Here is a 14,995-nt window from a genome sequence, read left to right as displayed (position 1 = left end):
AAAGCAGATTACTGGTATTACATATTGCAAGCATATGATTACTTAAGGTGTTTTTAAAATTATTAGTTATATTGTCTTTGGTAATGTCATATGACAGTCTAAATTATTGTATATGCCTCAGAATTTGAAAATGCTGCATTAATCTATGTGTGACACTTGTGCGGGTTTCCTAATGGATTGGAATAGACCCTGTGATTATTTACAAGAGGCAAAGTACGGAACTGGCCCACAGAATCTGATTTCCTAGGCAAGGGCTTCTTCAGGAGTATGGAGTACAATTAGTATTTTAACATAACATAATTACATGCGTGTAATAGTACTATAGACAACGTTATACAATAACTTACATTTATCTTGTAGAGAAGGAAGGAGAAAAAAACATCAATGTCTGGATAAGCACATTCCAACATTTACAGGAAAAGGAGCTGCGGAAGAATTACAACTGTGTCTGGAATATAAACTTTCAGTATGATCTAGTGGACAAACTAACACCTGAACAACAGAAAAACGATTGGAAAATATTAAAAATGAATTCATTTGGCAGGTAAAATGATATAAGGTTAATGTATTTCATAAGCTGCTTAAAAGAATAAGGTATTTATAATAAGAACTATAAAGATAAAAAACATGAACATGAAAAATCAATATAAACCCAGTTGAAAAGAATATTTATTAAATATATCATTTCAATATCCAGTTTAAGAATTTATAACTCTAAATCAGTGGTTACTAAAGTAGCCAGTTTTGCCCCCTTGTGTACTGGAATTGTATAAAGGTGCACTAAATCTCCTTGGTAAAAACCTTTAGACTACAGAATGTGTTTTATAGGCTAGTGTAGAGAAAGCTGGGGATAAGTGTATGTAACCAAGGAGGAGGTGACTTCAAAACAACTTATTGAAGAATATAGATGATAATTTTTTTTATAGTGTCCCGCAGTTACCCAGTGTATCTGAGTAATGTTGCAGAATTATAGTAACTGCTTATTAGATTTACTGCTATTAAAAATTATGTCTCAAAAAGGTGCCAGATAGAGCCTCTATTTCTGAAATGTTTTCACTACAATTAACTTACTTTTGTCTATATTTTAGTATATATTACTTTTTAGGTTAGTTAAAATAAGTATATTGTGAATTTTAAACAAATGTCACCTGCATACAGCTGGCAAGACAAATTAGTGAGACCAGCTTCAGACCCTGGGAACTCCAGCCCAGGAAACTGTCCTGTCCCATCCCTCCCACTTTCTAGTTTGCAATGCAGAAAATACAACTTGCAATGTAATTTGTAAAAGTTACACAGAAATATACAAAGAGGCCAATTTACCAAATGTCTGCCGGACCTGATACGACAGTGCGGATCAGGTCCGACAGATATCGCTGAATCCGGAGAGCAATACGCTCTCCGTATTCAGCATTGCACCAGCAGCTCACAAAAGCTGCTGGTGCATCGCCGCCCCCTGCAGACTCGCAGCCAATCAGCCACCAGCAGGGTATGTCAATCAACCCAATCGTACTCGATCGGGTTGAATTCCGGCGATGTCTGTCCCGAGCAGAGCAGGCGGACAGGGTTATGGAACAGTGGCCTTTAGACCGCTGCTTCATAACTGCTGTTTCTGGCGAGCCTGCAGGCTCGCCAGAAACACAGGGCCTCAAGCTCCATTGGGAGCTTGATAGATAGGCCCCATAGTATGATCTTAGTTTGTTAAAGCAGCACAGAAATTTTCAAAACATAATAAGATTTTGTAAAATCACTGCAAAAGCTAAATCTAAATGTGTTAAAAAATAAATAAGAAAAAAGAAAGCTTAAATGCAATAATACTGCAATCTGATGCAATCTGAAATGTAAAGTAATATAAAATATAAAGCGCAAAGTGTAAGTGTAACAATACTCTCATATCATGCAGTACCATATTGCACTGGGCTTGTCTCTCCATACAGAAATTAGAGAGATATTGCAGTGCTGGAGAGTTCCACCCTTTTTCTTTTGAATATTCAGTGAGTTCAGCCCCTGTGAAATCTGAACTGCAATTTCTCTTCAAGCTGGAGAATCCTTTGAATATCAGGGTCTTATTATCAAGTCTTTTTTTATTATTATTAAGTCTTCTATATCTTATTTATCACTCTTTACTTAAACACCAATACATAGGCCCTGATATTCAAATGATTCTCCAGCTTGGAGAGAAATTGCTGCCTAAGAGTAAAGGTGTTACTAGGCACCTTCATAATGTGCATGTGCATATTGATCAATATAGTACAAAAATGTATTTCAGCCCTTTCAGGGCCGTTTAACAGCTGATCTATTTTTGGGCTAAAGCTATCTTGAAGCTTTTAACTCTTTATGTTTAAACAGAGATTCCAGTATTTTTTCTGTTACTCACATCAGCAACAGATGATTAACGTTTTTTAATTATATCTCTTGTTTGCAGATATGTTGAAATATTTTTAGTGTAATTTCATAAAGTGTGTGCATGGAAAATAACAGTGTGTGAGTCCAAGCTGGTGTAAAGAAAATTAATTACAGCACCATCACAATTTATAGCTGGGCACAGCAGATGTGTTATAGGGAGTGATGGAAAATGTACTCATTGCAAAGGTGAGAGAGAGGGGTCTGTTCACTAGGGGAAAAAGTAACATATGTGCAGTGAAATGTCTTTTGTAGGTTCATTGAGTGGTCAGAAAAACCTAGCTTCTGCACTATTGCTTGATCAAAAACTATGTTAAACCCCCCCCAAGTAGTTAAACATATAGGGTCCAGATTACAAGTGGAGCGCTATATATCACTTGCGTGCAAGTGATATTAGAGCTCCACTTTGTAATTCCAGCGCACGATAATGTTCACTGGTATTACAAGTATGAGCTTGCGGTCGCATTGCGCGGAAACATTGCGCTCACAAAGGCATGCTTCCATAGGCTCCTATGGGAGCCTCATTCTGATGCCATCACAGACAGCATCAGAACCTCGCACAGAGAAGAGGAAAAGTAGCGCAGCAATTTGGCAGCAGTTTTAAATATATATGTACAGTACAGTATATGATTACATACATATATATATTTATGTTATTAATATGTTTATATACACATATTAACACGTAAATATATATGTATATAATCATATACATATATATTTACATTGCGGTCTATGGGAACACACAGTTCACATAGACCACAATGTAAAGGCATTTTTCAGTGCCATTTTTTCTTCTTAAACCCCGCTACCACCAACTTTAACCCCAAAATATTGCCTAGTGCAGTAATTTTATTAAAAAATACAGATGCTGCCATCTTTATATTTTTTTTAATAAACTACACTTGACAGTATTTTGGGGGCATTTGGGGCAGATTTATAAAATTAACCAGAAATTTGATCTCTAGTTAATTTTATAAGCACTAATTGCTACACCGAGCTTGCAGTAGCAATAACCAGCCACTTGTAATGGCTGGTTAAATATCTCCCCCCTCAAATGGGCAAATTTGTCCGTTCGTGGGAGCACAATAATTTAGTGTTTCACTTGTAATCTAGCCCATTAAATCAGCAAGATGTTTACACGCTACATAAGCCAGCCAGTCGTATTTTAGATATACAATGGCAAGCTGACCTGGTATCCATGATAGATTACCATAAATATAATGAATGTATAAAGTATATTCTAACCGTTATAGATTGTTTTTCTAAATATCTTGGGGCGTTGGATTACATAATAAAACTGGTCCAAGCATCGCAAAACGGTTTGAAACAATATTTAAAGATGATTGTGTTCTTATGAAAATACAGACTAATAAAGGCAAATCATTTTTAAATTAACCGTACAGAAGTTATTAAAAAAATTAAATTTCAACATTTTGTTGCAAGCAACTGTGTTAAAGCAGCAATTGTAGAACGATTTAACCGTACTTTAAAGACTAGAATGTGGCAGTATTTTACACAACACAGCACACACAGATATATAAACATATTGAACAATTGAATTCATAGTTATAATAACACATACCACAGAACCATATGTTGTAAACTGGTAGAAGTGACGCGAGAAAATTAATTCGCCATATGAAAAAATATTTACGGATCTTCTCCAAAAACTAAAAAGGTTAAACCTGTTTTAAAAATCGGTGACCACGTCAGGATTTGGAAACATAAGGGTCCGTTCACAAAAGGTTATGAGCAAAATTTCAAAGATAAAATATTTATAATTGAAGGTCTGAATACAAGAGGATTTAAACCTCTTTACAAACTGACAGATTTAGCTGGTGAGTCTATCGAAGGTAGCTTTTACCCCGAAGAACTTAAAAAAAAACACAAGATAAAAACCGCATTTACAAAATTGAAAAAAATCTTAAAACAGAAAAGTGTTAGGAGAAAGGAGTACATTTATGTTAAATGGAAAGGCTATCTGGATAAATTTAACAGATACCCAAAAGTCAGTTAACCGAAATATAGAATAAGGGAAGCATCGCCATTTTACTTAACGTTATTGAGTAACGCATCGTACAACATTTTTCCTAAAAAACAGATATCTAGTTTTACAACAAAGTTAGCTAAACCCGTTATATTAAAAGGAGAATGGGAAGTAGCTCTGATGGAGATACAATACCCCTATACGTGGGATGTCCTAGATGCTGCTGATTCTAGAATAATTGGAACAAACAAATTCACTACACCGTTGGCCATAAAAGCCTATTATAAAGATATATATATATATATATATATATATATATAAAAATGTTCTCACGATATGGAGCAGAGTTAGCCTGAGTCCAAAGTAATTCAAGATATCAGCCAAATCGACTTCTGAGTAAGGAACTGGTTTCAGGAAATGTCTTCCACAGAATCAGGAGAGCAGGGATAGTCCACGTATACTCAGACAGAGGAAGGGTAAAACAAGAAATAATTAATAATGCAGGAGTAGGTAACTTGTTATCAGGCAGTTTGAGGGTTAACACTGTGTAGTCAGTCCTTGCAGAGTTTGGCAACAGGTTATCAGGCAGTTTGTAGGTTAATACTGAATAGTCAGTACATGCAGAGTTAGACAACAGGATATCAAGCAGTTTGAGGGTTAATACAGATTAATCAGTACTTGCAGAGATTGGCAACAGGTTAACATGCAGTTTGAGAGTTTCATAGAATAAACAGTTCTTGCAATGTTTGGCAACAGGATATCAAGCAGTTTGAAGATTTACACTGAATAAACAGTATTTGCAGAGTTTGGCAACAGGTAAACATGCAGTTTGAGAGTTTCACAGAATAAACAGTTCTTGCAATGTTTGGCAACAGGATATCAAACAGTTTGAAGGTTTACACTGAATAAACAGTTCTTGCAATGTTTGGCAACAGGATATCAAGCAGTTTGAGAGTTTCACAGAATAAACAGTACTTGCAATGTTTGGAAACAGGTTATCAGGAAGTTTGAGGGTTAACCCAGCATAGTCAGTCTTTGCAGAGTTTGGAAACAGAAAATCAGCAGTTAGAGAGTTTCCACAGCAAAGTCCTCACAGGAGCCACAAAGAGTAACAAACAAACGGGCACTGAAGAAACAGGAAGCCCAGAATAAAAAGCCTGGTAGTGACATCATCAGGAAGGGGCGGCTCAGACTACCTGCCAATCAAGCACAAAGAGAGGACCGGTGGAGCTTCCCAGCGGCTGAGCGTGACAGATATAAGCGATTTAGTAAAAACTATCAATGAAAAATTAGGATCTCTCCAAACCATTAACATAGATGTAAAGCTTAAATACAACAAACTGTGAAGGGTTGTGCGTATCTTAGGCAACGCTACCATCTCAACCTCAGAAAGGTTGGCACATATATTGGGAATTAACAATCAAGGTGTAATAGAATGATGGCAGGAAAATATATTGCGATATAAACGCTGGTTTCTACACACTCTTTTTTGCCTGGCAGCCAGTCTTAAAGCTCTTTTAGAGGACAAGAGTGTCACTACTGACACTGTGCTAATCGAACAAGCCAAGGAGATGCACAAAATACTACACATACCAGATGATAGACTTGTTACTTTTAATGACATACACACTTTTGAAAAACATCTAACGATAAAAATACTTTATCACAATCAGGGTTCCTGGCAGTATTTTTGTACAAGTGAGCACTGCGAGGATAAAGTATTATTTATTCTGTACCATGATAAACATTACTACGGTATTAAAAACATTAAATCATTTATCGGTCATGATTTCTTCTGTCAGTATTGTCACTCTGTTTTTATCACAAGAACATACACACATGAAGAGACTTTTGTAGGGCGTGTCACAAAAAGAATTGTGTTAAGATTACATTTGAAATAAGTGACTGTACCAGTTGTCGTATTTTTGTTCGTTTGCAGATGTCTTTGACTCTGCCACTGAATTAGAGCAAGAGGGTACGGTAGATTGTGTTGCCAAAGAATATTTTGAGAAATTTTGTGTTTATGTTAGGAAAGATAGTCACAAATGTGTACCGCCAACCTGTAAAGTTTGTCATTGTAAGATTGATGAGCTAGACACCCAACTATGTTACATGAGGTCTTACAAGCCCCCAACATCAAAGACTACTTACATCGTTTATGATTTTGAATGTATGCAAGAAACAGGTGTACACAAACCAAATTATGTTTACGCTAGTTCGATAGATGGTAAATTATCGTAGGAGTTTTAAGGTGTTGATTGTGTGCAAAATTTTGTCAGACATTTCATTAGAACCAAATTTGCTAAACACACGTTTATAGCTCATAATGGTGGTTGGTATGACTCTTATTTTGTCATGCAACAGATGGTAAAAGAGAAAGTAGATGTCAAGTTGTTGGCTCAAGGTGGTAAACTGTTATGCATCACAGTGACTGACTTACACATACGTTTTATAGATTCTCTAATTTTTTGTGCCAATGAAACTGAGCAAACTACCAAAAGCCTTCGGTTTTAAAGAATCTAAAGGCTATTTTCCTCCCTTTTTTTAACACAGCTGAGAATCAGAACTATGTAGGACCTATGCTGGGTTTAGATCAGTACGGTGTTGAAAACATGATGCCTAAAGAGAAATCAGATTTTTTGAAATGGTACGAGGAGAACAAACATTTGATTTTCAGAATGAGCTTAAACTAATTCGAAGCAGGATGTAGAGGTTTTAAGACTGGCTTGTGGCGTCATGGATATGATGCTCAAAGAAGATGTTATTTACAAAGAAAATGGTGAGCAGGAGTTTTTTGTGAACTGTATTGACCCTTACCAACTCATCTGTATGAATGACTATGTACAAGTTCAACTTCTTACCTGAAAACACCATCGCCATAGTCCCTTGTGATAATTATCACTAGACACAAAAACGGTACTCCACATCTTCCATACAGTGGCTTATGTACATCTCACATAAGGAAAATATTACCAAACAAAACGCTTTACACAGGGGTGAACAAGAAGTGGGTAAATACTATTTGGACGGGTACAGTGTGATCAACAACATTTCTACTGCTTTTGAATTTCAGGGATATTTTTACTACGGTTGTCCTGTTTGTTACAACGAAAATTATATGAACGATGTCACAGGTACTAAATAAGGGCAATTATATTACAAACGCCTCATTAAAAAACACGTATTACAATCATGCGGCTTTGAGGTCTGCGAGCTCTGGGAACACGAGTGGATAGATATGTTATCCTTAGACGCTGAACTGCAAGCTTTTCTCATTAAAAGGCAGTTCCCACAGTCCCTTGACCCCAGAGATTCTCTTTACGGTGGGTGCACAAACGCAATTAAACTGTACCACAAAACAGAGCCGGGTGAAAGCATACACTACTATGATACCCATTTGTGAACAAGACAAAAGCTTACCCTGTGGGTCATCCATGAATCATTTATGAGAATTTCAGGAACATTTATTTTTACTTTGGTATTGCTAAAGTAAAAATGATTCCGCCCAAAGGTTTGTTTTTTTCCTGTTCTACATTTGAAATTAAACTGTAAACTCATGTTCCTGCTATGTCTGACCTGTGCCACCAATAAAAACATCGATGAACAGCGTGCTTTGATGGGTACATGGTGTACGATCGAAATTCAGGTAGCTGTGGAAAAGGGGTACAAAATGTCTAAAATCTATAAAATTTGGTATTTTGACAACTACAAAAAGAATTTGTTTGAAGAATACTTTAAGGTACATCTGAGGGATAAGCAGGAAGCATCTGGCTGGTGTACAGGTGATAATAAAAAAGCCAATACATTAGAGATTGCAAAGAAAAAAAGGAAGTAGAATTGTGATCAGATCAGATGGCTGTAAACCCCGCAAAAACACAGATCACTAAATTGTTTCTTAATTCTTTGTGGGGCAAGTTTTGTCAAAAGAGTAATTTACCCAACACCAGAATTATGACAGACCCTGATGAGTTATTCAAGTATGTTTTTTTTACCTTATTATGAAGTATCTGCTTTACATTTCCTAAAAGATGAAACAGCTATGCTTAGCTGGAAGTACTCTAAAGAACGTTACACAGTTAACAACAGCACTAACATCTTTATCGCTTGTTTTGCTACATTATGCCAGACTTGAATTGTACATAGTTTTGTACGGTCTGCAGGAGAGGTGTCTCTACCACGACACAGACTCTGTTATTTTTGTTAGCAAGGAAGGTGATAGGAATCAAACTTTAGGTGACTATCTAGGTGAATTAACTAGCGAACTACCATCAGGTACACACATCACAGAGTTTGTATCTGCCAGTCCCAAAACTTACGGGTACAAACTGAATATTGGAAAAAGAAATTTAAAAGTAAAGGGTATAACTCTGAACTCTGCTAACACCAACGTAATCAATTTTGAGAGTTTAAAAGATCTAGGGGCCTATCTATCAAATTCCGTATGGAGCTTGACGCCCCGTGTTTCTGGTGAGCCTGCAGGCTCGCCAGAAACAGCAGTGCTCCATAACCTGTCCGCCTGCTCTGAGCAGGCAGACATAAATCGCCATCAATCAACCCGATCCTGTACGATCGGGTTGATTGACAACCCCCTGCTGGCGGCTGATTGGCCGCAAATCTGCAGGGGGCGGCATTGCACCAGTAGCTCACAAGAGCTGCTGGTGCAATGCTGAATACGGAGAGCATAATGCTCTCCGCATTCAGCGAGGTATTGTTGATGATCTGAAGGAGGCTGCCAGAGGTAGTTCTGAAATTGTAGAAAGCTTTTACAAAATATGTACCTCACAGAAATCTGAGTATTATGTATCTTGTACAAAATGTGTTTTGCCAGGGTAAAAAAACAAAAAACAGAACTACCTCACTAAACACAAACTATATGGTTCTCTTTAAAAACCCACGGGATAAGTTACAAATCAACACTTTTGCAAAACAAATGTACCCGGGTAAGTCACACTTCTTTTTAGAAGCTTTTGAAGATGCCACTCGATTACCATACGGTTATTTATTAGAGTTAAGAACCGGTCTCTTTCCACCAGATATACCCGCTGCATACATATTAAAAATATCTGATTTAAAAAAGGGTAAATTTTTATCTATTAGTCATACATTGTCAACCATCAGCGTGTGTAATCATGTCTAGCAGACTAATCCGTAATTGGGGTGTTTTAAAAGCCTTAAAACGTGCAATACCTCAGCAAAGAAAGACTCTAATGATTTAATCACCTCTATATGTGAAATAGCCCTGAACATTCTTACAGGTAGATTACCTTTCACAGAGCAATAAAAAGGATAAAAAGTGGCGTAAAATTAATAAAAACACTTAGTAATAAAGCCGTTGCTCTAGGCAAAGAGAAGATTTTGGTGACACAGAGAGGTGGATTTTTAGCGCCTCTTTTAGGATTTGCTCTTCCTATACTTACTTCCCTCTTTACTAAGAGCTGATGAAGAATGCTCAAAACATGTATCTGGTCCCAAAACAACAGTTGGACCTCTTTCAAAAACCTCAACAAAATGAGGTAGACATTGGCAGGGCGTGACAAACCGGTTGGATGTTGAAATACGTGAAATATTAAATAATTCTGATTTACCAGAGGATGTGAAAATTAAAAAGTACAATGCCGTATTACAGAAATATTTGGTGTATGCAAAGCAAGACGCTAGATAAAACATTGTATTAACTCTATTAATGCCCCCGGGAGAATCTATTCACACCGATCCTAACAACGATGTATCCCTTGAAAAAGGTGATAGAATATTTCATGAAGTTGTATAATAATGTGCATGACCGGTTTAAGAAAAATGCTGAATTGCTTTTTTCTAAAATGGTACAAGCCAAACATATTACTAGTTGGAATGATAATAGGGAGTTTATTTACAAAAACCAAAGAATCATCGGTTCAAACATACTAGACTTAGTACGTTGTTCTACACAATGTGACCATGCGCAAAACACTGCAAGGTTGGGAGACTTTTATGAAAGCTATGGTCGAGTTGAATATTCCATCACCAGTTGTTGGTAATGCTATAAACCGGGATACCTTTGATCATCTAAAAATAGAAATTGGGGATGTTACCCATTTACCAGAGACATTGCCCCAACATGATCTTTTACCATTACCTCCAACACCCACAAGGGGGCCCATTTATCAAGTTCCGGATGGAGCTTGAGGGCCAGTGTTTCTGCTACATAACCTGTCCGTTGCACCAGCAGCTTACAAGAACTGCTGGTGCAATGCTGAATACGGAGAGCGTATTGCTCTTCGCATTCAGCGAGGTCTGTCGGACCTGATCCGCACTGTCTGATCAGGTCCGACAGACCTTTGTTAAATAGGCCCCAAGGGGTCTAACTACACCTCAGGGATACCTGCTGCCAAAGAAAAGACCTAAATCACTTTTTAATCCTTCATCATGGTTGAGTTTGTAAATTTCTAAAAATATCTAGCAAATATTGTGTACCTTGCTTTATCATTAATCATATATTTGAGTTTTTTGGGGTTTTTATATTATAAATTTAGTAAAGCTTAAAATATTGACTAGTGTAAAATGTATCTGAGCTTATATAAAAAATTAGAACATAACAAGTATGTAAAATAATGAAAATGTATTAATACATGGTAAATACATGATTTTATACATTGGAATATAATATTGATTATGGAATTGGTTTTTTGTTTTTTTTTTAAATATTAATAAAGCTTAAACTATTTGTGTACAAAAAATAATACACATTAAATACATGCTGTAATTAAAATCTGATGGATTTACATATTGGGTTATAGCATTCATTACAACAGGTGCAATAATAATTTGTTACAGCAAAATTTACAATTCCAGTACATGTTTTGTTATAACAACTTCTACATGTCTGTACATGCTCATTGCAAAAATGATTAATTCTCAAATTTAATTTACAACAGCGCACGTAATGCGATACTATTTTATCATTCTTTTTTAAGTTTGATGAAAAGAAATAGAGGCCTATTTATCAAGCAGTCAACTGTGCTGCATTCGACAGCACCAATGCGCTCGCCTAACATTGCGGCCCGGAGATGAATACTCTCTCCTTATTTATAAAAAAAGCTGTCAAAAAGTTGTGCACCAAGTACGGGGCGATGAGCAGCGGACTGTTGTTAACTAACAGTCATCGATCTCGCTGCTATTTGGCTTTTTCCCAACTTTATTTATACCCTGTCACTAAATACCGCCACTATACTAAAATGTTTAACCCCTATCCTGCCACTCTCGAACCCTGCCGCAACTAAATAAAGTTATTAACCCGATCCCGCTGCTCCCGGAGCCCACCCCAACTCTAATAAAGTTATTAACCCCTATCCCTCCGCTCCCAGAGCCCACCGCAACTAACTACATGTATTAACCCCTATCCCTCCGCTCCCGGAGCCCACCGGAACGCACTAAATGTATTAACCCCTATCCCTCCGCTCCCGGAGCCCACCGCAACTAAATAAATGTATTAACCCCTAAACCCCTGGCCTCCCACATCACTACCACTTACTTAACCTATTAACCCCTAAACCACCAGCCCCCCACATCGCCATAAACGAAATTAAGCTATTAACCCCTAAACCTAACAACCCGCTAACTTTACATTAAATATTAACTCATCCCTATCTTATAATAAATTTAAACTTACCTTTAGAATTAAAATAAACTATATTAAACTACTAATTAACCTACCCTATTATACTAAAATTACATTAAACTATATTAAACTATTAATTAACCTACCCTAACTATTATACTAAAATTACATTAAACTATATTAAACTATTAATTAAACTACCCTAACTATTATACTAAAATTACATTGAACTACAAATTAAATTAACTATAATGTATATTTAAAAACCTAACCCTACTCAAGTTATTTAAATCTACAATAAAGAATTACTAAGTTACAAAAAAACAATAACTAAATAAAAAACACTTACACAAAATAAAAAATAAATTATCAAATATTCACTCTAATTACACCTAATCTAATAGCCCTATCAAAATAAAAAAAAGCCCCCCAAAATAAAAAAACCCTAGCCTACAATAAACTACCAATGGCCCTTAAAAGGGCCTTTTGTAGGACATTGCCCCAAAGAAATCAGCTCTTTTATCTGTAAAATAAAATAGAAACACCCCCCCAACAGTAAAAGCCACCACCCACACAACCAAACCCCCCAAATAAAAACCCTATCTAAAAAACCTAAGCTCCCCATTGCCCTGAAAAGGGCATTTGTATGGGCATTGCCCTTAAAAGGGCATTTAGCTCTTTTTCCACCCAAAGTTCCTAACCTGAAATTAAAACCTAGCACTAAACCCAGACGATCCACTTACAGTTTTCGAAGACCCGACATCCATCCTCATGCAAGCGCCAGAAGTCCTGAGCAAAGCCGGCAGAAGTCTTCATTCAAGCGGGCGGAAGTCTTCATCCAACCTGGCAGAAGTCTTCATCCAGACGGCATCTTCTATCTTTATCCATCCAGCGCAGAGCGGCTCCATCTTCAAGACATCCTGCACGGAGCATCCTCTTCTTATGATCGCCGCTGAAGAATGAAGTTTCCTTTAAATTACGTCATCCAAGATGGCGTCTCTTACATTCCGATTGGCTGATAGAATTCTATCAACCAATAGGAATTAAGGTGGAAAAAATCCAATCAGCCAATAGGATTGAGCTTGCATTCTATTGGCTATTCCAATCACCAGCACTGACATACAGCTACATCTGATTTCAGTTATTCAGTCACTTAACTACAGGCTTTGGTGCAAAGCCCATAGGAAAACTACAGGCAAGTATATAAACACAACACACAGAAAGTCCAGAAAGTTCAGCAGTCACTACCCAGAGTCACTGAAAACAAATGCAGATGTCTGAGATTGCTGGTGAGCATCCAGGGTTGTGAGTTTTCCCAGTGGCTCGGAATGTGAACCCACTCCGGTTTGAAAGTACAGCCTATTCCATGTTTTGTATGTTTCTAGGAAAATTTCAAAGGCCTTTGGTACATTTGTATGCATCTTATTTGTTTGAAAGCTATAAATTCAATCTGGCTGCTACATGCAACTTTCACCATTCTATGATTTTGTTTTTATTTAAATGTTTTCACTAAAACTGAAATGATTCTCATTGTTTCTAAATGGAATGTAAACGTGCTCTTAATTTACATGTATTAATTTATTCTTTTTTTTTACCTGGTTTAGATATGTCTGCTCATTATGTTCTAATATCTGGAAATCTGGCCTTATCCAACTTCTTTTTCACTATCGTTCTGTAAATTCTAAGAGGGGCTTGGTGCTATTACAAATCTGCAGGGAGCAGTGCCCACAATGTAAAAGCACTAATATGGAAAAGCCAACTCTAGAAGAAGACAAAATACATGAGATACTAATGAGTCTAATTACGGCAATTAGGAAAAAATGTTGCAAAAACAACATTCAGCCAACAACTTTAAAGCCACCAAAATCCAAAGCTGTTCCATCATTACCACCAAAAGGTCTGTATGTTGAATTTACATTTTGAGGTCAATGAGAATCCTTTAGAAAAATGTTTCCTATATTTTGTTCAGAAATTCACTCATTCATTATAGTCTATGTGGATTTGTGTAGATTAACAATTTGATCATTTTTTTAAAGGATTATGATCGACTTCTTTGTAGGTTACTTTTATGGTTGATTTGATATGTTTTTGTAAATGCATCACTCTGGTTTCCATAACATTTTATGAGTTTTTCAGGAAATAAATTAAATACCCATTTCAAGACTTGTAGGCCTCTAAACTAAGAGCTTACAAAACATGAGAGTTTTAGATTTACTTCTGTTATCATTCTTGTTTCATTCATTTGGTATCTTTTCTTGAAAAGCAAACCTAAGTAGTCTCAGGAGCAGCAATGCACTACTGGGAGCTAGCTGGTGCTTTGTGCCTATACACATTTGCCCAGGGCTGCCATCAGGGGGTGACAGGGGTGATTCCTGTCAGGGGCCCAATTGGCCAGGGTGCCCCATGAGGCAAGAACAACTATTATTTAAAAAAATATATATATTTTTTTAATTTTGGCTGCCACCAGAGGGTACTACAGCAGAGTGCTATTGAGCGTGGGAATGTTATAACAGGGAGTAAAGCATTAGCATTTGAGAGGATTTCTGAGTGTGCACTAAACCACTGTGCACAGTGTGAGACAGACTTGGCACTTAAGTTTGTACAGTGTGTGCCTGAGTCAGACAGCATATCACTTTCATTTGCAGAGGAGGTAGGACTTACTTAGTAAATGTTTTTATTTCTTTGTGCAATTTCAGATTGTAACTTTAGTGTGGTAGTAGTTGTATGGTGGGGCCAGGGGTCCATAAAAACACTTTTTTTTAGCAATATGCAGCAGTGTATTTATGATTATTTGACAATGTTGTAGAAATTCTATATTTAAAGCAATGAATAAATGTTTCCTCTTAAATACACAAATGGTAGGAGCCCTTTTGGCAGATATGAGTTTTTTTTAATTAATATATATATTTTAATTACATTCCAGTTTACTGCCCCTTTATGCAAGGACTTTCCAGATGCAAGGAGGCATTTTATCTAAGATTTTTACATCTGCATAAAATGTTATACTC

At 36.7% G+C, this 14,995-nt stretch overlaps 1 protein-coding gene across 2 annotated transcripts in view; it reads left to right on the top strand.

Moving 5' to 3' along the window:
* The window catches only part of LOC128656393 (uncharacterized), a 173,071-nt gene that overhangs the window by 134,624 nt on the left and 23,452 nt on the right, over window positions 1-14,995 (top strand). For both annotated transcript variants that reach the window (XM_053710270.1, XM_053710271.1), the window contains exons 6-7: window positions 361-544; window positions 13,592-13,884. In XM_053710270.1, the coding sequence (XP_053566245.1) occupies window positions 361-544; window positions 13,592-13,884 (477 nt within the window). The remainder of the gene's footprint in view (window positions 1-360; window positions 545-13,591; window positions 13,885-14,995) is intronic.

This window comes from Bombina bombina, chromosome 4 (genome assembly GCF_027579735.1).
Source record: "Bombina bombina isolate aBomBom1 chromosome 4, aBomBom1.pri, whole genome shotgun sequence".
NCBI lineage: Eukaryota > Metazoa > Chordata > Amphibia > Anura > Bombinatoridae > Bombina > Bombina bombina.
The sequence above is the reverse complement of the archived record's forward strand: the minus strand, read 5'-3'. Positions and strand labels throughout refer to the sequence as shown.